At 38.7% G+C, this 22,677-nt stretch overlaps 1 protein-coding gene across 1 annotated transcript; it reads left to right on the top strand.

Moving 5' to 3' along the window:
• Positions 1–4,624: 4,624 nt before the first annotated feature.
• LOC136838979 (probable G-protein coupled receptor B0563.6) lies at positions 4,625–8,118 on the top strand. The gene is made up of 3 exons (XM_067104667.1): positions 4,625–4,702; positions 6,320–6,458; positions 7,044–8,118. Exon 3 carries the CDS (start codon positions 7,051–7,053, stop codon positions 8,101–8,103), a length of 1,053 nt encoding a protein of 350 aa, XP_066960768.1. The 5' UTR covers positions 4,625–4,702; positions 6,320–6,458; positions 7,044–7,050; the 3' UTR covers positions 8,104–8,118.
• Positions 8,119–22,677: the final 14,559 nt, after the last annotated feature.

Genomic DNA, 22,677 nt, shown 5'->3' with positions numbered 1-22,677 from the left:
TAAGCATCACCTTCACATGCTGAGGTGTCTTCATTCCTTGAAGCTGCTCTGCCATCACAGATGGAGACTGTCAAGCAGTTTCTGCAAGAGAAAAACTTCACATAGGACCACACACGTCCAGATGTCCCTGGAGGTGCTGAGCAGCCATACACCAAGGGAACTGGGCCATCTAAGGTGACGTGTTGTTGAAGGGGTTTGTATTTGGTTGCAGCCACATTTCAACAGACCACAGACTTCCTCATCCATCTTTGCCAAGACATACTCCTTTGTTGTCCACCTCACAAATTCAGGCATCTACATTGGTATGTGACTTGTATCTAAGTTTAACTCAGGTGTCATACAAGCCCATTATTGAGTGCTTGGGGAAAGACCTCGCTCTCCAGATTATTGTTCTTTTTCCTCATCCCTTGGAGAAGCATGTTGGTGAGTTGCTCAGTCTCTCATTTCAAGTCCAACATTCAGAGGGCTGGGGTTTTCTCTAACTCTTATTTGTTGAGTTTGTGTTGAGAACTCAAAACCTGCTGGATCCTGACAAGATATTTGAGAGCTTTTGCTTTGGTGTTTAATGCAAGCCTTTATGTACTATCTGAATAGTATCTAGGCCAGCATCTTAAGTTCTAGTGTCAGTACCTGTTTACTAGTACTAGCAGGCACATGAAGGAGGTATCCAAGTTTGTACTGTACTGGGCTTTGTTGGACAATCAAGCAGTCATCTGGGTCATCAAGAGAGGGAGAAGACTGCCTAGTGTGGGTGCAAGTTTCACAAAGCCAGGGCCATTGCTTAGTCCCTAGCATTCAAGGAGAACTTTTTGGTCTAGAGGCGACAGACCACCGCCTCATTCTACCTAAGGGATGTCATTCACAAGTCCTTGCCCAGAGGGGGAGTAGTACCATGCTGTGCCCTATGGGCATTACTTAAGGTTCTTTGCAGTCCATTCAGGCTCTAGCTGCAACTTCTTTCATTTCTCTTACTGTATCTCCATTCATATTCTCTTTCTTCCATCCTACATTACATCCTCTCCTAACTACTGATGCATAGTCCAAGTATGCGGTTTTCCTCCTGTTACACCTTTCAAACTTTTTTATTGTCAATTTCTGTTTCAGCGCTGAATGACCTCATAGGTCCCAGCACTTGGCCTAAATTCTATATTCTATTCCACAGTTCCTTGGGCACCTTGTGGCTAGTAGTGGCTGCTCATTGGGTTGAGTAGCCACCCAAGCTCCACTTGGACAGAAAACCATCTTGGCAAAGTTATAAGGATTGAAGTAAGGCTAATATTGGAAGATTGAATTGACTTGCATTCTCTTCTTTCTTCCATCTCTCTTTGTGAGTCAGCACTCAAGCAGAGTATGAGTTGGACCAGGTCCTTGCAGACTTCTTACTTGAGCTTTGGCTCAGAAGATGCAAATTTTTCCCACTTCTTCCATAACTAAAGGATGGGTATGTGTGTGTGGGTAGAGTATTGTTATCCGGACCCATTCTGAAATCTTTGACTCATTCAACAATATCGCTGCTTACCGGCTTGTAATTTCACTTTTCTGTATGGGAAGAACAGAGACCACCTCGGCTCATTTTCTTGATTGTGCTATGAGGTCCTCCCACTCAAAGAATGTTTCCTACATAAAAGGTAATGGTTTGTAATCTCGTAGGAATAAATACCTTATTTTAAAAGTATTTCGTATTTTTTCCAGATATAAAATCCAGTCTCATCATCATCACACCTCAACCATTCTCACATAGCCCCGTATTCCGAAGGAAGAAGAGTGCTAGGTTCCTGACAGGTGAGTAGGTGATGGTCCACCACTCACCTGCCTATCGTTTTTTAATTTCCTTGTGACTTGGCTTCAATAACCTTTTCAACCTCCCTTGTGACTTCTGCTTCAACGATCTTTTCAAACTGGTGTTGGTAATACAGTACTCATATAAAAAAAGAGTATGGTATATACATCTATGAAAAATACAGATTATCTAAAGTTGGCGTATTACTTTCCCATTGGAATAACTTCCAGTTACTTTTGTCTCATAGAATTCCTCTTGCTTCTATTTCGTCGGCGTTCCTTCGGCCACTAGCTGCAACCTCTTTCATCCCTTTTACCGTAAATCCGTTCATATTCTCTTTCTTCCATATTACTTAACACTCTCCCAAACAATTGAGTCACACTGTAACTGGTAGGTTTTCCTCCTGTTGCACCTTTTAACTTTTTTACTGTCAATCTCCGTTTCAGCGTTGAATGACCTTATGGGTCCCAGCTCTTGGCCTAAATTCTATTCTTCTCCGTCGACAATAAAGAAGAAGGCTCATTTTAAAATGGAAGCTGACAGCTATCTCGACCTTCCCTTTCACGGAATTCTCTTTTGTGTATGAGAGAAGGCGCGCCATTTCGTCAAGCACCCAGCCGCTCCGCCAAGTAAATAAACTGGGTATATAATGCAGATGCGCCCCGAGGCTTATTCTACTTTTTTTTTTTTTTTCTATACGTTGAGTGTCTCTTGTCTTCCTTTCGGCCCTTCTGTCCTCCTCGGAGGGATTATTTTGCGCTTTCTTTAGAGGCATTTCTGTTTTCTCACTCAAAATTATTTTCCGTTTCTTTTACTCTCCCTCCTGAGCGGAAATATAAGAGGTCTAGCGCCAGAAGCATTCCTTTCTTTCCGACCTGGTCATCAGTGTCTCTCTCTCTCTCTCTCTCTGTGTGAAATGAAAACAGATGAGATGATTATTGCAGTCTTTAGAGCTTTATTTTTCGATGATGTAGGCTGTAGTGTATGTCTTAATAACATTATGAAAATATATGTCATTTATGAAGAGATTAATGTTTATAAATCTCAGAAATTTTAAATTGGAAGATATTTTTCTTAAGGAACCGATTGATTTTATATATACTGTATATATATATATATATATATATATATATATATATATATATATATATATATATATATATATATATATATATATATATATATATATATATATATATATATATATATATATATATATATATATATATGTATATATATATATATACATATGCATGATAGATAAAAACTTATTGATTGATTGGTATTGTGAAGTCGCGATTCCACTTCACAATACCAAATCAATCAATAAGTTTTTGTTCTGTGATGTATTTTTTTACTCGTCTACATTTTAACGGTTTGCATTTCATCCCACTTGTTTTCACGACCAGTAAAGCCTTCAAAATAACCAGCTGTTTAGACAGATGTCAGACTCCCTTCGTAAGACCCTACTTCCTGTGGTTTTTGTATCGGCACCTTCCCCCACCTCCCCACCCCCATCATCCTCTCTTGTGCCTGACTCATGGAAATTCATTTCGATTCTCGCGCAGTCATGGTGATCATTTTCCCCGTAGGGAAGGCGGGTTAGTGCCGTCAGTGCACCGCATGAGGTTCTTTGCAGCGTCCCTTCGGCCCTGGCTGCACCCCCTTTACATTCCTTTTATTGTACCTCCGTTCATATTATCTTTCTTCCATCTTGCTCTCCACTCTCTCCGGACAATTATTTCATGGTGCAACTGCGAGGTTTTCCTCCTGTTACACCTTTCTACCCACTCTCAATTTCCTTTCCATCGCTGAAAGACCTTATAGGTCCCAGTGCTTGGCCTTTGGCCTAAACTCTATATTCCATTCCATTCTAAAATTCGTAGCAGGTGCCAGCTAGAGGTTTTGACAGAGGATCAAGTTTAGACCCATGGACCTTGTTTCCCCAAGTGGTAGAATTTTGTTATAAATGATTCCAAGGGACTCGAATAAAACGTTTTAGGTAATTTATTGCTTTATATTGGTTGTTCATTTAGCCTTAAAACAAGGGTATATATAAAAATCACACACATATATATATATATTATATATATATATATATATATATATATATATATATATATATATATATATATATATATATATATATATATATATATATATATGTATATATATGTGTGTGTGTGTGTGTGTGTGTGTGTGCGTATGTATGTACTGTATATGTGTAGATTTTTACGTATTTTATTCATTGCCATAATGATGGCTTCACTTTCTCACGCATCCGTACTTATCACTTGCAGTGATAAATTATAAAAAGATTGCAAGGAAATCGTGGAATTAAGAGTTTCATGTTTATCAGAATTGGAGAGAGAGAGAGAGAGACGCAAGCACCAGACACGTACAGGAAGAATGTATATGAAGAACCAGCAAATGAAGAGTATTTCAAATAGATAGACTTATATGTCGTCAGTCTCGCTTCTCAGATTAAGAAGGGACGCGAGAGCCCGGTATCAGCAGGAACACCAGTGTACGGTGTCACTGGAAGCGAACCGCTGACGGAAACCCAGTTTGTTTTTGTAGTGTATAATGCCAACTCATGGCGTAACATCACGTGACCAGGATATTACAGCCGCTCGATATCAGTTCTAAAATATATAAGCTTTCAGGGCCCTTGAAACGGAAGTGGGTAAGATAGGGTGTTGAAAGACAGTAAAGTGTTTGTATAGAGAGAGATGGAGAGGGAGGGATGGGGGTTAGAAGGGGTGTTGGGTGGAGTATGCATCAGAAAGAGATACGGAGTCAATGTTACATTTCGTTCCCTCAGGTCTAACTGATCCTTGAAGGCGGAAAGTTTGCTCCTCTCAGTGCTCTCGAGATTAATCCAGTTTCTGAAAAGGCGGAGGCCATTACCCGTAGGCTTATGTGAGAGTTCGTTCATTTGCACTGCATTTGTCCTGTGAAGTGTTAACATTGCATTTTCTAATTTGTGATACTTTCAAAGCAAAGGCCATTGCCTTATTGAACCTCGGAGAAAACGACACACCCACCTCTTGAAAGAACTCGTAAGAACCGGGGAACACGGAAGAAGCACAGGGGAAATTTCTAAAGCTAATCAAAGCCTTGGATGTGGTGTCTGGGTGAATGAGGAACTCTGTCTATCGTAGGTTGAATAACGAAAAGAGAATATATTTTATTGAGTGTTGTTCCCTGGACTTACAAACACCTCATTTAGGTGACATATTTTACAGTTTGTTGTATTTTGTGATATAACTATTGAACTATTATATTCCTCTTCACCTTCACTTCCGTGGTCCCCTTAGGGGAATAGTGCCGTCAGTGCACCTCATGCGGTGCACTGTAGGCGTTACTTTAGGTTCCTTGCAGCGTGCCTTCGGCCCCTAGCTGGAACCCCTTTCGTTCCTTTTACTGTACCTCCTTTCATATTCTCTTTCTTCCATCTTACTTTCCACCCTCTCCTAACAATTGATTCATAGTGCAACTGTGAGGTTTTCCTCCTGTTACACCTTGCAAACCTTTTACTGTCAATTTCTGTTTCAGCGCGGAATGACCTCACAGGTCCCAGTGCTTGGCCTTTGGCCTAAATTCTATATTCAATTTACTTCCGTGGAATTCTTCCTGGCCTGTTGAGAGATTATTCCATTTTCCTTTTAGTGATGAAAATATTTTGCCTTTAATATTTGCGACTAATTCGTGGAAACCCCCTTGCCCATCAGACATTCCCCCCCCCTTCTCTCTCTCTCTCTCTCTCTTAAAGGGGAGAGCCTCTACGAGGTAGTCATTTTGCTAGAATTTCCAATACCTCGTACGGGATTTAGGAGAGATTAGACAAGGTAATCTCACACCTTGCCAATGGCTGAATCATTCAACAGGTACTCCTCAGGGAATTCCTCGCCAGTCAGTTCTTGATGGAGAATTATAGGTGTAATTCTCTCTCTCCCTCTCAATCTCACTCTCTCTCTCTCTCTCATTTTATCCCTAAACGATAGTCATTTGTAGTCTTGAAACATAAACCCATTATTTTACTAATCATTGTTGATATTCAGTTCTTGAGGGAGAATCATATGAAGTGTAATTCTCTCTCTCTCTCTCTCTCTCTCTCTCTCTCTCCTCTAAACGATAGTCATTTATAGCCTTGAACCATAAACCTATTCTACTCATCATTGTATATATTCAGTTCTTGAGGGAGAATCGTATGAAGTGTTATTTTCTCTCTCTCTCTCTCTCTCTCTCTCTCTCTCTCTCTCTCTCTCTCTCTCATTTCATCCCTAAACCATAGTCATTTCTAGCCTTGAACCATAAACCCATTATTTTACTAATCATTGTTGATATTCAGTTCTTGAGGGAGAATCATATGAAGTGTAATTCTCTCTCTCTCTCTCTCTCTGTCTCTCTGTCTGTCTCTCTCTCTCTCATTCATTTTACCTCATGATTGATATTCAGATCAGAAAAATGTAGACAGATTATGGATATGACTCTATCCTATTAAATTGATAATGCAACCACTTTCTTTTTCATCAGAGGACAAATGCTGACCAGAGGAGCTGATTCTGATAATGGTATAGGTCCTGATATCTACGCTGCGTGTGCGGGGAGCCTCAAAGTGTAGTGGATGAAAATTTGTGCTTGTCTTCGATGACCTGCTTGTCACGGGAACGTGGTGAGTGTAAAAACAGAGAAAGTATAACGTAAAATATTTGTTTCATGGAAATAGTGACTTTGTATTTTGATTATTTATGAAAGAGCGTATTTGATTTATATATATATATTATATATATATATATATATATATATATATATATATATATATATATATATATATATAATATTATATATATATATATTTTATGTAAATATAAATTTATTAGTTGTTAATTTAATCTTAATCTCTTTGAATTCTTCGCGCTTTTGATATTTGTAACTACATGAAGTTGTGTTTCCAAACACAAGAAAATTGAAGAGACTGTGATTGCCGGTCGCGGGAATAACAGTCACTTCAATTTCTTGCGTTTGGATCTTACGGCTTCTAAGTAACAAGCATATCCAAAAAGGCGACGAGAATTCGAGAAGTTAAGAGGGCATTGTGGTTATTAGAATTACATATGTGTCTGGCAAAAGTGACCAGTAGATTCTACACACACACACACATATATATATATATATATATATATATATATATATATATATATATATATATATATATATATATATATATATTTTCCATTATATTTTTGGATATCTTCAGGTTCACAATGCAAAGCCAGTGCTTCTGCCTACACCCGAAATGCATCTGCTTACTCATGGCGAACATCTCCCAGAGCAACTTGCAGACTTTGGTGGACTTCTGCCGATCTACGAAGGAAATGGAGACGCCGCTCGTCGTCCTCTTCGCCTTAGCTGTAATTGCTAACTTCGTCAATGTAGCGGTTCTGTCGCACCTCCATTTGAGTGGGCCAAAACGAGCGGCTACCCCCGCGAGAGGTTACCTCTTGTCCCTGGCCGTGTCCCACTGCTTGGTAGCCGTCGCTGGAATTTTGAGGTTGTCGCAACCCAGGGACCACGAAGGCCTCGGTGCCTGGGCCGCCTTCGCGCTGTACGAGGAGATCGTTTTCATGGCCTTGAATTTCTGCGGGGTCATTCTCATCCTGGGGCTCTCGGTCGACCGTTACGTCGCCGTTTGTCAGCCGCATCGATACGTGCCCGCCGACAGTCACGGGCGGATGAAGACTTTCATTGCGGTGGCGTACGTTCTACCAGCGATCTTGTACGTGCCCCACTTCTTCTACGAAGTGCCCCAGCATAGCGTGGCTGATGACGTCTGGTTTATGAAACCCCACACTTCGTTACAGAAAATCTTTTGGAATATTTGGGTGATCACCCTTCAGCTCGTCCACAACGTCGTTCCTTGCTTGCTGATAGTAGCGTTTAATGGGAGAATTCTTTACTGTGTAGTGCGTCTAGGGCATACCAGAGACTCGATGATCACCGGTTCCAGAGGTCCTGCTGGACACCACAGAGAAAGGAGAATCATTTACTTACTGCTGGCTCTGACGCTCAACTTCCTGGTCACAAGCATACCAGGGGCCTTGTTTAGGGGCGTGTACACGTGGCTGGGCGACTTCTGTTACTTCAATCCAGGCCACGAGACTGTCATGAAAGCGTGTTGGTCGCTTGAGGTCGTCGGGTTTGCCAGTGATTCCATTCTGTATTTTGCAATGGATGGGGAATATAGGGATGCCTTTTGCTACCTGTTGGATAAGTTGTGCCGTCGGATCAAAGCTCGGGGAACGAGTGGGAGTGTTTGATAAATCTTTGTTATTCTAGTTAAGACATGTGAAAATGCACCTGAGTACCATGGTTTGATATCTTGAGGAAAAAAGAAGATACAAACAAGTTAACACTAGGGACGCAGTTTTTCATTCACTGGTGGCTATCAAGCCTCATTGTTACCCACTGTGCTCTCACCAGATCCATCATAAAGTTTGTTGCAAGTGTAAGTCATCCTTAGGTATAGATGGACATAACCAAACAGAAATGGATCAGTTGTTCTTTAAAATGTGGAGCGTAGCAAATGAGTACGGTTGCATATGACGTTTCTTCTCAGTGCCAATAACGTTGAAAAAAGTGAGTGGAAGGGTTTCATCCACGCATGATTACCTCTCCTGTTCAATGTTTCAAGTGCAGTGGTAAAATAAAAAGACAAGGCAGAGACTGCACACCGTATGCGTCTAGTTTTAACAAAATGCCTAGAGAACGGATGAACGGATCTTGACGAAATTTGGTGGCAACAACCTCTGGACCGCTAGTCCAGTTGAAACATGGTCATACTGTTCATACCTTGTGAAAGATGTTGGAAAGCAGTGAAAGCAGTCACTGACGATTGGATAGACAAAATGTATGAAATTCAGACTTTGAATCCGTTGTGTAGGCACTTCAAAGGGTATGCCATTTATATCCAATAAGTATGGAAGATTACTTCCAAGACATTAGTGTTTGTACTAGGGGCACATTTGTATAACGAGAAGCCATACACATCGCTTCTTCTAACAGGAGTAGTACGATGGTCTTTCAGATTCTTTATTATTGTTGTTGTTATTTATGACGATCGCATAATTCTCATTTAATGAAAGCGCCATAATGGATTGCTCAAACGGAACTAAAAGACTGAACGAATGGTCTTATCAGAACAAGGTCAAAATGTTATGAAATCCGAGTTAACATTCGTCTTTATAATAAATCATATTATATATTTCACCATTATTTATTTGTTATAATATAAGTACAACCTTTCAGTAACGAGCAACAATATGATATCTTTTGATATAAAATTTTTGTATATGAGGCACTTAATTATTCGTAGGTATGTAGGCACTAAATTTGTGTTTTTGTAAAAAAATTACCAGAACTTGTGATGCCATTGTTCTGCGAATGATAACAAGATCGGGATAGGTTTAATTGGGTCTTTTTTCTTCGATAACGTGACATACTTACAGTGATAACCAGATACGTGTTTTATAACATCTGTGTTTCATGAAATGAACCATTTTTGAAATGGTTTAAGGGAAAAAATATATAAAAGGAAAATTGATTGTTACATTGCTTTTTAATTACGTTATTTATTGTTTTCAGCTGCACTTTATTTTCCCAGTTTATTTAATTTTATTTTAGATTTTATTTTCTCCTATGTTGTATATCTTAGTTTAACAACTACATTTTGGTTTTTTTATATTATTTTACGGGCTAAACAAGTTGTGGATCCGAACCACTTTATAGGCAAAATTTTCTATCACTAAATTCCTCTTATTCTTCATTGGCCGGTATTCGATGTTTACATTTCTGGGCTAAACAAATGAATGTAAGTAATAATATTTCTGTCAATATAATAATAATAATAATAATAATAATAATAATAATAATAATAATAATAAATACTCTAACATACCAAGCGTAAGTTTAGCAGCTCTGCGGAGCCTGACTACTTTCCCTTGGCTTATAAAGTACCAGTATTCCTATACAACGGCCTCTCTATCTCTCTCTCCCCAAGGCCTGCAACCTTGTTACGGGCGTTATCTCAATGGTTACCCATAACGCTGTGGGCTGAGGGTGGGAACAAGGTTATCGTCAATATATTACTCCTAAGGTTATCAGGATAACCTTAAGAGTAATGTATTGACGATAACTTATCGTAAATGGTTATGCTGTTCATAAATTTTCATGAAAAGGAAAACGCTTTTGTTATTCTGTTGGTACCCAGTAATTGCCTTTAATAATAATGTTTCAGCTCCAGAGGAAGGAAAGTCAAAAACACTCGCATATTCACTCTTTTTAATATACTGAATCATGGATGAATCCCAGTTGTGTAAATTGTCTGCGCTTGGCCTCACCCGCGATTCAGCAGCTAAACAAACAGCGTTTTGTTTTTTCGTTACTGGGCGACAGCATCGATAAAATGACGATATTAATTATGATAACCATGATAGTAATTTATCGGTGTTTTCACCCTCATTATTTATTAAGATGTTATCTAGCACATATTTCTCTAAAATCTCTTAAATTTTCCATTGCCAAATTTGCTTACCTCAGCGATTGTGTTTAATAGTGACAGTAATTGTCGCAGCTGTAAACGCGATATTTATAATTTTTAATAATTTCCCTTCTAGTGCCTCATGTTCACGTTCCAGTAATTATTTTCTTGTAAAGTGTTTTCGATGGACATTATTTCCTCGTTTAATGATACATGCCATAAAATTAACTTAACATATCTTATAAATATCTTATTATTTGACATGATTTATTTAGGAATCTATTGCAAAACGTAAGTTCAAATAATGCTTTAAAAGTCTTAGATATCAGAGGTTGATTTCTGTGGTGTTTTGGTGAAGTTCCCGATCCCGAGTCCCCGACGCTTAGTAAACGTTTCGGTGTCACTGATGATGGCGTATCTGTTGCATAATGACCTTTTTGCCTCATATGACGGTAACTTATCAGATTTTAAAGGCGGACTGTGATTGTAATTGTGTTACTTCAAGAGAATTAAGAGCTTATGGTGGATTTTAAAATTAATTTGTAATTGTAATCACCCGAAATGTTGACCAAACCAGGCTTAGGCTAGCTGAGGTACCAGAAGAGTAAGTAAAAACTATTCCTTTTAGGCTAGGCTAAGTTTGGTGCCAGAGTTGACAGGATTATAAAATATTTATAAAAAGACGGGTTCGAATATGTTTGGGGTGCATTCAAGCATCTGTATAAATATTTATTCTTAAGAATCTTGACTACCTTTATATAGACGAGTTCGGAGTAACGTGTGTAGAGTTAGCAAAGGCCGAGGTACATGTATTCATATCTCGAAGGTTATGAAGTTTTTCTTGATGTTATTAAATTGTCAAGTGTGCAAGTTCTGTTTCTCATGCAATAGTAGAGTAAATTTACATTTTTTCGAATTGTAGGCTATACCTAATCAAACAATGTTGATGAAATGCAAGGCATAAATCAATTCTCCCAACGGTTGGGGAATAAGATAACAGTAGTGTTTGTTTGTACGAAATCTTTGGGATGATGACATAATGTAAGCAGTGGGTAAAAACTCAAGAGAGTTTCATCACCCAAAGAACATTTTTTCCTGCTTGTTTTATATCTTACGTTGGGCATAATATCATTCTGCGTAGGTAATGGGATGTGTGCTGATAACCAAATCATCGTATCTGACATAGATTGGTTGTAAGATAGTCAGCTGGTTTGTTATCACCTCTTTATCAAATTTATGGAGCTGATTTGTCACCACCTGAAAGGGGAGACAACTTAGGCTGTCTTTTGTTTCTAAAAATACTATGACCAACTCCGAAATGATTATTTGATGAACAGTAAATACAAGTATAAAGGAAGCACTAACAGCCTTATATATTGTGGATAATCTTTTTGCGCTCTAAGGCAGACGAAGATATAGAGATTGTTTGCAATGTATTGATCTGTTTTTTCCCATTTTATTCGCTATGTCAATCTTATTTACATTCATGATCATCAGTCTTTTACGCACAAATATGTATGTGATTTACTTAAGTAAATAATGTACACGTGGGAGATATATGCGTTCGTTTTTACAGATGCAATGCATATCTAGGACTTTTCGATTAATAGGCCTATATTTCTGTAGGCACTGGCAGCATCAGGAGCAATGTCTATGATAGTGAATTAAGCGGAGTGTTTTTCTGTATTGCCCAACATTCGTCAGTCAGTTACATTATGCTTTACTGATTGATGTACGCGTCTGATGTATGTAGTGTAGGTGGCCCGATACGGCTGTCTTTTGTCGGTTGGGGTGACTATGAAATTCGTTTTCAAACCACTGGGTCCTGCCTTAGCTCCTGTACTGTTTCTTTCCGTTTTCTTGGGTTTGAGAATTTTTTTGAGGGGCTACATTCAAATACAGTTTCTTGGTCTATTTTTTTGGATAGTTTTTATTTACACATGTTCACTTGTACTTGATTTATATTTTGCTTTATCAATTTTATTGATTCAAAACTATTATTGCAGTTATCAAAAACTATGTAATGCATTGTTATATATATATATGTATATGTGCGTGTGTTTGTGTGTAAAACAAATGTATTACATAGTTTTGATAACTAATGATAAATTAATAAAATTGATAGCATAATATCGTCAAGTAAAAGTGAATATATGTAAATAAAACTGTCCCCCAAAAATAAATCAAGGAACTGTATTGAATGTAACTAAACAGTGTACTCAAACCCAAGAACACGGAAAGAAACAGTACAGGATTCCACAGACAAGTTAGTCGTTGAGGTAAAATGCCAGGGCATTGCTAAATAATGCCAGATAACTTTTCCAGCATTTTTCCAGCTCATGAATTAGGGGGCCTTATACTCCGGAATTCTCTGGTATCTAACATTATGGGGAGCTAAGAACGTTATGTAAATGATGAGCATATATATATATATATATATATATATATATATATATATATATATATATATATATATATATATATATATACTTATCTTATGGTTGTCTCTTTTTTAAACCTGTCCCCATATTTTTTGTTCTGACGATGAGTTCACTATCCAGAATGAGAATAATTATATATACACATATATATATATATATATATATATATATGAAAATAAGAAGGCCCATAAAAACACTATTTAAACGTTGAAACCATATATTTCAGCACTTGTTTCTGTGCCCCTGTTCACTGGTAGAATATGGACAGGTGGAAAGTTACAATGGTATATATACAAACATGAAGGTGTGGCCTAGTCTCGATGTTAAGAGGTATTTCTTAAGAAGGAGGAGATTGACCAAAATTCCCTAGTGGTTTTTGGCCTCATTAGCCCTGTTTGGCGATGATCTGGCGGTCGCGTTTCTTGGGTCATCTTCTTCAAAAAGGGTGCGAGGATTGATGTGTCAATGCGTCCGATTTCCAATGTCCTCCTGACAGGTTCATATTGTTGGTTTGATTGATGAGGCAGATTCTGCATCTTTCTTTGTACGGACAGCTACTTGAAATCAACTCGCCCCACTCCAGTTAATGACATGCCCTGTATTTCTAATATGTAGGAAAATTCCTGAACTCTCTGGAGCGTAACGTACTGATCTTTTGTGCTCTGTTATTCTTTTGCAGAGTTGATCTACGTCTCGCCTCTATAAATGTCATGATGTACTACTACACGGTATCTTGTAAACTCAGCTAGCCCTTGTTATTTAAGTATACGTTAACGAGCGAACTCCCCGATGGATTTGGGATAATGGAAAATGAAAGGATTATCAGAACTGAGTTGCTCGGTGGCCTTTTGGATGTTTTCATCCGTATGGAAGCTTATTTTGTTGTTAAATCTGTTTGTCTGTTGTGAGTGGGACCTCTGTAGTATATTTTATTTGCTTTATTAATAGCCCTCTCGATAATGTGTGGTGGATAGAGCAGTTGCGTTAGGTGTTGGCGGATCGTGTTAAATTCTTGATCCACTCATTTGAACATATCCTAAGTCCTCTGAGGAATAGGTTGCACCTACCATGATTTTTACGGAGACGTCGTGGTAGCTAAGAAATGAATGTGGGGACAGCTTAAGGTGGGTTTTCTATATACTGTAAATGCATACCTGTTCTGTTTTCTTATGATCAGTACATCTAGGGAACGGTAGTTTTCCCGTCCTTTCTCATTCTGTTTTAAATTTATGGTCGGAACTAGCGAATTTAGCCTATTAAAAATTCCTTAAAGTCCCCCAGCTATTTGTCCCAGAAAGTAAAGATATCATCTACGTATCTAAGCCAGATCATGTTATGGGGTTTTGATAGACGACAAAAGTTCTGTTTCGAAATATTCCATGCACAAGTTTGCTAGAAGGGGGTGATAGGGGACTTCCATGCTACAGCCAAATTTTTGTTTGTAAAATTACCATTGAAAGAAAACACGTTGTTAGTTTACATAGAGGTTGATAAGTTTTAAAGTTTTATCTATGCCAAGAGGAAAATGGTCTTCATATGGTTGTAACTTCCTCTCTAAAAAAACAACACGTCGGCAATCGGGACTTTAGTAACAATGAATCGACGTCTAGACTGAGCAGTTTGATGTTGTTTGAGGATGTTTAAACTATTAAATTTTTTGTATGAAATCTTCTGCATGTTTGATGTGGGAGGATGAGAAGGTTCCTAGAAAGGGTGATAACAAGTTCAGAGCCATTTTGATAGTTTGTACATGAAAGAGCCTGCTAGATATTATGGGGCGTAAAGAATCCCATCTTTATGTGTTTTGGGAGGCCAAAAATAGGGAGAGGGGGTTGATTACCTTGAATGTCTCTAGTAATTCCTATGTCTTTTTTTATTGCCCCATGGTTCCTAACTGATTTGTTAAACTGAGCAGCAATATTTGCTGGGATCTTTCGTTAATTTGTCGTGGTCTCCGCATCGTTTAGAAGTTCTTGAACTTTATTGATGTATGTCTCCTTGTCTAACAGAACTATTTTCCTGTCTTTGTCAGATTTTTGTGATGATGATATCCCCCTTTTCTTAAGCTAACTAACGCATTTTGGAATCTTTCGGGAGCGAATTTGTTGTTATTTTGCTCCAAGACATTTAGCAAAATGCCTTTGAGACATGCCTCTTTCTTGTCATAGTTGTTTTTGCAAAATGTTTATCAAAAGCAACTAGAAATTAAGATTACTCTCGGGACCAGGTTTTAGAGCGAATGAAACTCCAAGATTTAAACGGTCTGTTCTTCACAGTGAGGGGATGGTTAGAGAGATTCAGCACATTATTGGGAAGGCCAAGATTATTCCATACGCTGTTCCTAATCAGTCTTTTAATTTGTAGCACAAATTTCTGGAGTGGACTCACTGTTCTCAATAGCACCTGATAGCACAAAATATGAAAAGATATCTGTACATACCATCATCCCTGCACATGAGGCGAAGTGATGTGGCTAGCTCACTTATTTTTCTTCTAATCACATAGATGTCTTGGTGTGTGGCTTGTATTCTGTCTTGGAGGAATGCACGGATGGAGTCCGGAAATGGGTCTGACGCCGATGTCCAACGCGTGAAACCGTACATTTTGGGAGAAACTTGTTCTGTAGGCATTCTTGGAAAATTTCTCTGATTCTTCCTCTTGTGTAACCCATGTACTAGCCGTTCGTACCGTCTGAAAGATGTGCTAAGCTAGGTTGAAGCTGAAAAACTGGCAAAACCGTGATGTTCCATAATGGGCAAAAATGAATGTCTTTTCCTGTAATACTACAGTGTAATACTAGAAAATAAAGTAAAACACTATTTAAAACGTTGAAACTATTTCGGGCATTCTGTGCCCCTGTTCACAAGAATATGGACAGGTGGAAAGTTACAATGGTATTATATACAAAAACATGAAGGTGTGGCCTTAGGCCTCTAAAATGTTTCTTAAGAAGGAGGAGATTGACGTGGTTTTTAACGCGTTGGATCATCGCGTTTCTGGGTCATCTTCATTATCGAGAGGGCTGTGTTAAAGCAATAAAATATACCGGAGGTCTCATCACAACAGACAAATAGATTTCAACAACAAAAATAAAGCTCCATAATGATGAAAACATCCAAAAGGCCACCGAGCAACTCAGTTCTGATAATCCTTTCATTTTCCATTATCCCAAATCCATCGGAGTTCGAACGTATACTTAAATAACAAAAGGAAGAAGCTGAGCTTAAGATACCGTGTAGTAATTGTCAACATTTATGTAGGCGAGATAGGTAGATCGCTCTCACAAAGAATAACAGAGCAAAAAGATCAGTACGTTACGCTGGAGAGTTCGAGATTTTCCTACATATTAGAAATACAGGGCATGTCATTAACTGGAGTGGGGCGGAGTTGGTTTTCAAGAGTAGCTGTCCGTACAAAAGAAAGATGCTGGAATCTGCTATCATCAATCAAACCAACAATATGAACCTGTCAGAGGACATTGGAAATCGGACGCCATTGACACCTTTAATCCTCGCACCCTTTTGAAGAAGATGACCTAAGAAACGCGACCGCCAGATCCATCGCCAAACGGAGCTAATGAGGCCAAAACCACTAGGAATTTGGTCAATCTCCTCCTTCTAAGAAACGCCACCTCCTTAACATCGGAGGCCTAAGGCCACACCTTCATGTTTTTGTATATATACCATTGTAACTTTCCACCTGTCCATATTCTAGGAACAGGCACAGAAACAAGTGCCCGAAATATATGGTTTCAACGTTTAAATAGTGTTTTATGGGCCTTCTTATTTTCATATTACACTGTAGTATTACAGGAAAAGACATTCATTTTTGCCCATTATGGAACATCACAGTTTAAGTTTTTCGGCTTCAACCCAGCTGTCAAGCACATCTTCAGACGGTACGAACGGCTAGTACATGGGTTAGAGGAAGAATCAGAGAAATTTTCTACAAGAATGCCTTTAGGAACAAGTTTCCCTAAAATGTACGGTTTCACGCGTTGGACATCGGCGTCAGACCATTTCTGACTCCATCCGCACATTCCTCCAAGACAGAATACATGGTCCAAGACATCTATGTGATTAGAAGAAAATAAGTGAGCTAGCCACGTCACTTCTGGCCTTCATGTGCAGGGATGATGGTATGTACAGATATCTTTCATATTTTTGTGCTATCAGGTGCTATTGAGAACAGTGAGTCCCACTCCAGAAATTTGTGCTACAAATTAAAAGACTGATTAGGAACAGCGTATGGAATAATCTTGGCCTTCCTAATAATGTGCTGAATCTCTAACCATCCCCTCACTGCAGAAGAACAGACCGTTTTAAATCTTGGAGTTTCATTTCTAAAACCTGGTCCTGAGAGTAATCTTAATTTCCTAGTTGCTTTTGGATAAACATTTTGCAAAAACAACTATGACAAGAAAGAGGCATAAAAAGGCATTTTGCTAAATGTCTTGGAGCAAATAACAACAAAAAATTCGCTCCTGAAAAGATTCCAAAATGCATTAGTTAGCTTAAGAAAAGGGGGATATCATCATCACAAAATCTGACAAAGACGGGAAAATAGTTCTGTTAGACAAGGAGACATACATCAATAAAGTTCAAGAACTTCTAAAACGATGTGAGACCTACGACAAATTAACGAAAGATCCTACAACAAATATTGCTGCTCAGTTTAACAAATCAGTTAGAACCATAGGGGCAATAAAAAGACATAGAATTACTAGAGACATTCAAGGTAATCAACCCCTCTCTCCCCTATTTTTACGGCCTCCTGAAAACACATAAAGATGGGATTCCTTTACGCCCCATAATATCTAGCAGGGGCTCTTTCATGTACAAATTATCAAAATGGCTCGCAGACTTGTTATCACCCTTTCTAGGAACCTTCTCATCCTCCCACGTCAAACATGCAGAAGATTTCATACAAAAATTTAATAGTTTAAACATCCCTCAAACAACATCAAACTGCTCAGTCTAGACGTCGATTCATTATTTACTAAAGTCCCGATTGCCGACGTGTTGTTTTTCTTAGAGAGGAAGTTACAACCATATGAAGACCATTTTCCTCTTGGCATAGATAAAACTTTTAAAACTTATCAACCTCTGTGTAACTAACAACGTGTTTTCTTTCAATGGTAATTTTTACAAACAAAAATTTGGCTTGTAGCATGGGAAGTCCCCTATCACCCCTTCTAGCAAACTTGTACATGGAATATTTCGAAACAGAACTTTTGTCGTCTATCAAACCCCATAACATGATCTGGCTTAGATACGTAGATGATATCTTTACTTTCTGGGACAATAGCTGGGGGACTTTAAGGAATTTTTTAATAGGCTAAATTCGCTAGTTCCGACCATAAAAATTTAAAACAGAATGGGAAAAGGACGAAAACTGCCGTTCCTAGATGTACTGATCATAAGAAAACAGAACAGGTATGCATTTACAGTATATAGAAAACCCACCTTCGCTGTCTCCTACATTCATTTCTTAAGCTACCACGACGTCTCCGTAAAATCATGGTAGGTGCAACCTATTCCTCAGAGGACTTAGGATATGTTCAAATGAGTACCTGGATCAAGAATTTAACACGATCCGCCAACACCTAACGCAACTGCTCTATCCACCACACATTATCGAGAGGGCTATTAATAAAGCAAATAAAATATACTACAGAGGTCCCACTCACAACAGACAAATAGATTTCAACAACAAAATAAAGCTTCCATACGATGAAAACATCCAAAAGTCCACCGAGCAACTCAGTTCTGATAATCCTTTCATTTTCCATTATCCCAAATCCATCGGGGAGTTCGCTCGTTAACGTATACTTAAATAACAAAAGGGAAGAAGCCGGAGTTTACAAGATACCGTGTAGTAATTGTCATGACATTTATGTAGGCGAGACAGGTAGATCGCTCTCGCAAAGAATAACAGAGCACAAAAGATCAGTACGTTACGCTTTCGAGAGTTCGGGAATTTTCCTACATATTAGAAATACAGGGCATGTCATTAACTGGAGTGGGGGAGTTGGTTTTCAAGAGTAGCTGTCCGTACAAAAGAAAGATGCTGGAATCTGCTATCATCAATCAAACCAACAATATGAACCTGTCAGAGGACATTGGAAATCGACGCCATTGACACCTTAATCCTCGCACCCTTTTTAAGAAGATGACCCAAGAAACGCGACGCCAGATCGCCAAACGGGAGCTAATGAGGCCAAAAACCACTAGGAATTTGGTAATCTTCCTCCTAAGAAACGCCACCTCCTTAACATCGGAGGCCTAAGGCCACACCTTCATGTTTGTATATATACCATTGTAACTTTCACCCGTCCATATTCTACCAGTGAACAGGCACAGAAACAAGTGCCTGAAATATATGGTTTCAACGTTTAAATAGTGTTTTATGGGCCTTCTTATTTTCATATTTACACTGTAGTATTACAGGAAAAAGACATTCATATAGTATATATATATATATATATATATATATATATATATATATATATATATATATATATATATATATATATATATATATATATATATACGTTTGTTTTTTGATGGGATGCTGAACGAATTCCCTAGTTACAGCATACCCCACGTTGTTGTGTATTCTTAAAGGTTGGGAATCTCTTTCCCCTCAAACTTGTAAACTCACTGCTGTTCTTTCTTAAGTTCCTCATTGGACGGGTTGGTATCGTTCTTGGCTAGCACTCTGCTGACCCGCGTTCGAATCTCTGACCGGCCAATGAAGAATTAGAGAAATTTATTTCTGGCGATAGAAATTCATTTCTCGCTGTAATGTGGTTCGGATTCCACAATAAGCTGTAGGTCCCGTTGCTAGGTAACCAAATGGTTCTTAGCCACGTAGAATAAGTCTAATCCCTCGGGCCAGCCCTAGGAGAGCTGTTAATTAGCTCAGTGGTCTGGTTAATCTAAGGTATACTTACTGCTGTTCTTGAGTAAACACACCCCTCTTACCCGACCACCAGACGGAAAGGGAATGTTCATTTTTATTTTATGCTTTAGTAATTTAATATTTTTTTAGTTTCGTGTAAGATAAAGGGAACTTAAATAAAATGGATACACCATGATACACTTCATTAGTTTTAAAATTAGTAATACAATAATGTTTTTGGAAGTGGTGTTCTTTTTGTAAAGGTAACTTAGAGCAAATTAGAAAATTCAGGTGGACGGTTTAGGCCTAATCAGTTTTAAAACACAAACACAGTCACAATATTGTGTTTGGAAGCAGTTCATGTTTTACAGGTAACTTACAGCACAGTTAAAAGACTCCAGTGTAATCTAAAGGAGCAATCGATTTTACTTTACAAAAGCGCCTTACGCTTAATTCTGAAATTTACATTCTTGGTCTGGTTTATTATCACTTCCTGTTTCTCTTCTTTTACTTGTATTTTTCCTCTGTTTCGATCTTTTAATCCCGTATCAAGGAAGTGTCTTTACTGAGAAAACATTTCTGTATCAAGGAAGAGTCTTCACTGGGGAAACATTTCTGTTCCAAAAGAATATTTTAAGTAATTTTTCCGCAGAGCATTTTTCAGTCTTGAGCCTGCTAGAAAACATCCTGGAATGATTTGCATGAAAGTTCTTTGGCTTTGTTCTAAATTTAAGTCCCAGTCTTTTCCGAGAAAACCTTATTTTCGATTGTTTATCGAGAGAGAGAGAGAGAGAGAGAGAGAGAGAGAGAGAGAGAGAGAGAGAGAGAGAGAGAGAACCATGTGAACAAAGACAGCTTCTGTCACCTCTGAGCTACAGGTGTTATCAACACATGCCAGACTCTGAACCAAGAAATTGTCAGTCACTTTAAGGCAGACATTCTCTCTCTCTCTCCGGTGAATCTCTTGTTTGATTGTGAGACCATCCTTAAGGTCGGTGTCGATGACCCTAGCATCGCAGGACATAATCTGTCAGTCAGTCAGACACTGAAATCTGTCGCAAGTTTCAGTAACGGTTTACTTCAGAAAGTAAGCTCAACCCTCTCCGTTTATACTGGTTTGGGATCGGCATTATTTGGTGGGAGGAGGGCAGGAGGCCCTTCCTGGGCCCCACCCAAGTGGAAATATGAAAGAAGGGTTTTCGTATGTAGCAGTTGCAGTCCGTCTGGGTTCTTTGTGTCACAGAAAACAGAGAGTGAAAAGAAATTGAATTGTGTGGGAGGAAGCCGTGATCATTTTCATGACCCACATGCGATAGCAAAGAGTTTAAAGTTTTTCTGTCTGTTAGTCTGTCTGTTTGTTGCTCCTTACGCCTGACCCACTTCAGTTTAAAGTTTAGGTTTAAGACTCGGGTTTGCTTTGATTGGGTATGGTGTCCTCTGGACACATTCTCTTACACGTGCAGTTGATGTTTGTTCTGGCCCCGTGACCTGGTAAAGAAGGAGGTTTTAGCTTAGTGTAGAGGATCTCAAGCGTTTTTTAGGTTTGCAAAAAATCTTAACCATATGGTGCAAACGACAGTGGGCTACTATAACAACCGAAAGCCATTGACCTTAGATTAAATGGTCTTTGACAGTTCTGGCCTGTAGAGTTGGTAATGGCAGAAATATTTACAAGGCAAACAGTCCACCACAAGCTACACGATTACTTGATGTGGGACCTCCTCCTTTTGGATGTAGACTTCATCCTTTTCTCTTGTTTATTTTTCTCGTAGAATTCCCAGTCTCGTCAGTGGTGATGTAAACATGAAGGGAGAGAGACTTCACAGTATGGTCCCCGACTTGCTCCTCACCCTGACCTATGTCAATGGGATTGATTGTGGTAACCATGAAAGCATTTTCGATAAGAGTTTATCGGAAGTGAAGTGTGTGGCTGTTTCTTAACAATGATATGATGAAATGTTATCGAACACTTCATGAACTAATGAGCGAAAGTCTGGGAAAAATGGTGACAATCTGGTGTTCATGAGTATACGTGGGTTTTATATTATGCCGCGGGATGTTGTTGTATCAGGCTAATAAAAAATTACTTAAAACTGAAAGAAGATCAAGGTCTTGTGCCGTGTGTTTGTTTAGTGAAGAATTCATTTATGTTATGCAACATCAGGGTTATAATAGGGATCATCCTTAAGGCTGTTTATTTTCAGAGGACATAAGTGGCTGTAAATGACGTTTAACTTAGAAAAAGTCACGGGTATGAATATTTAATCGGAGCAAATGCTCTTGACATACCACGGAACCCAAAGAAAGGCTGATTTTTTTTTTTGTTTCATTTTGTTTTAAATTTCGAAACCCTGATGGTGCAAATCTTGCGAATGGGGTGAAAGAAGTGAATGACAATCACCTAAAGGTATGGAATTTGGAAAAGAAGGGGTTTTGGGGGACAGAATCCACCAGAATCCCTTTCATGGGACTAGTATATCATGGTAGCACTCTGCGACCTCCTCAGCCTGTTGCCTGCAAAGCTGGAATGTTGGGTGGGGAGTTACGAGGCGGTGTTTTTTTCCCTTTATGATACCGTCATCATTGTCATTTCCTCCAAAGCCTTTTAACACAAAGGGCCTCTGTGAAATTTCGCTACTCGTGTCTTTCCTGTGTTTTGTCTTCCACAAACTTCCACTCCTCTCCAGCCTCTCCTCTCATAGTTTTCATTCAACTGCGTCTAGTTCTTCAGCTCTTCGGGTGCCCACAGGAGGCCATCTGAGACTACCGTGTGTTGTTCTCTCAGTGCTTTGCGAAGGACATGTTCTGGCTATCTCCTTTCCCTTTCGTCACTATCTCATCTATATGTGGAACATCCGTACTATTCCGAACGGTATCATTTTAGACCCTGATTTTAACTCTGGCATTTCATCTGACTGTAATATAGTTTCACTGTCATACCGTGATTCATGTCCGTATAGGAATACAGATCCACTTGATTTCCAAATAATATTCAGCCTTTTGTAGTCCTT

The sequence above is a fragment of the Macrobrachium rosenbergii genome, chromosome 5 (genome assembly GCF_040412425.1).
Source record: "Macrobrachium rosenbergii isolate ZJJX-2024 chromosome 5, ASM4041242v1, whole genome shotgun sequence".
Taxonomy (NCBI): Eukaryota; Metazoa; Arthropoda; class Malacostraca; order Decapoda; family Palaemonidae; genus Macrobrachium; species Macrobrachium rosenbergii.
Note: the sequence above shows the minus strand (reverse complement) of the source record. Positions and strands in the feature narration are given on the sequence as shown.

Coding starts and splice junctions, on each gene's coding strand:
- LOC136838979 (XM_067104667.1), top strand. CDS start 7,051: ATGCAAAGCCAGTGCTTCTGCCTACACCCGAAATGCATCTGCTTACTC.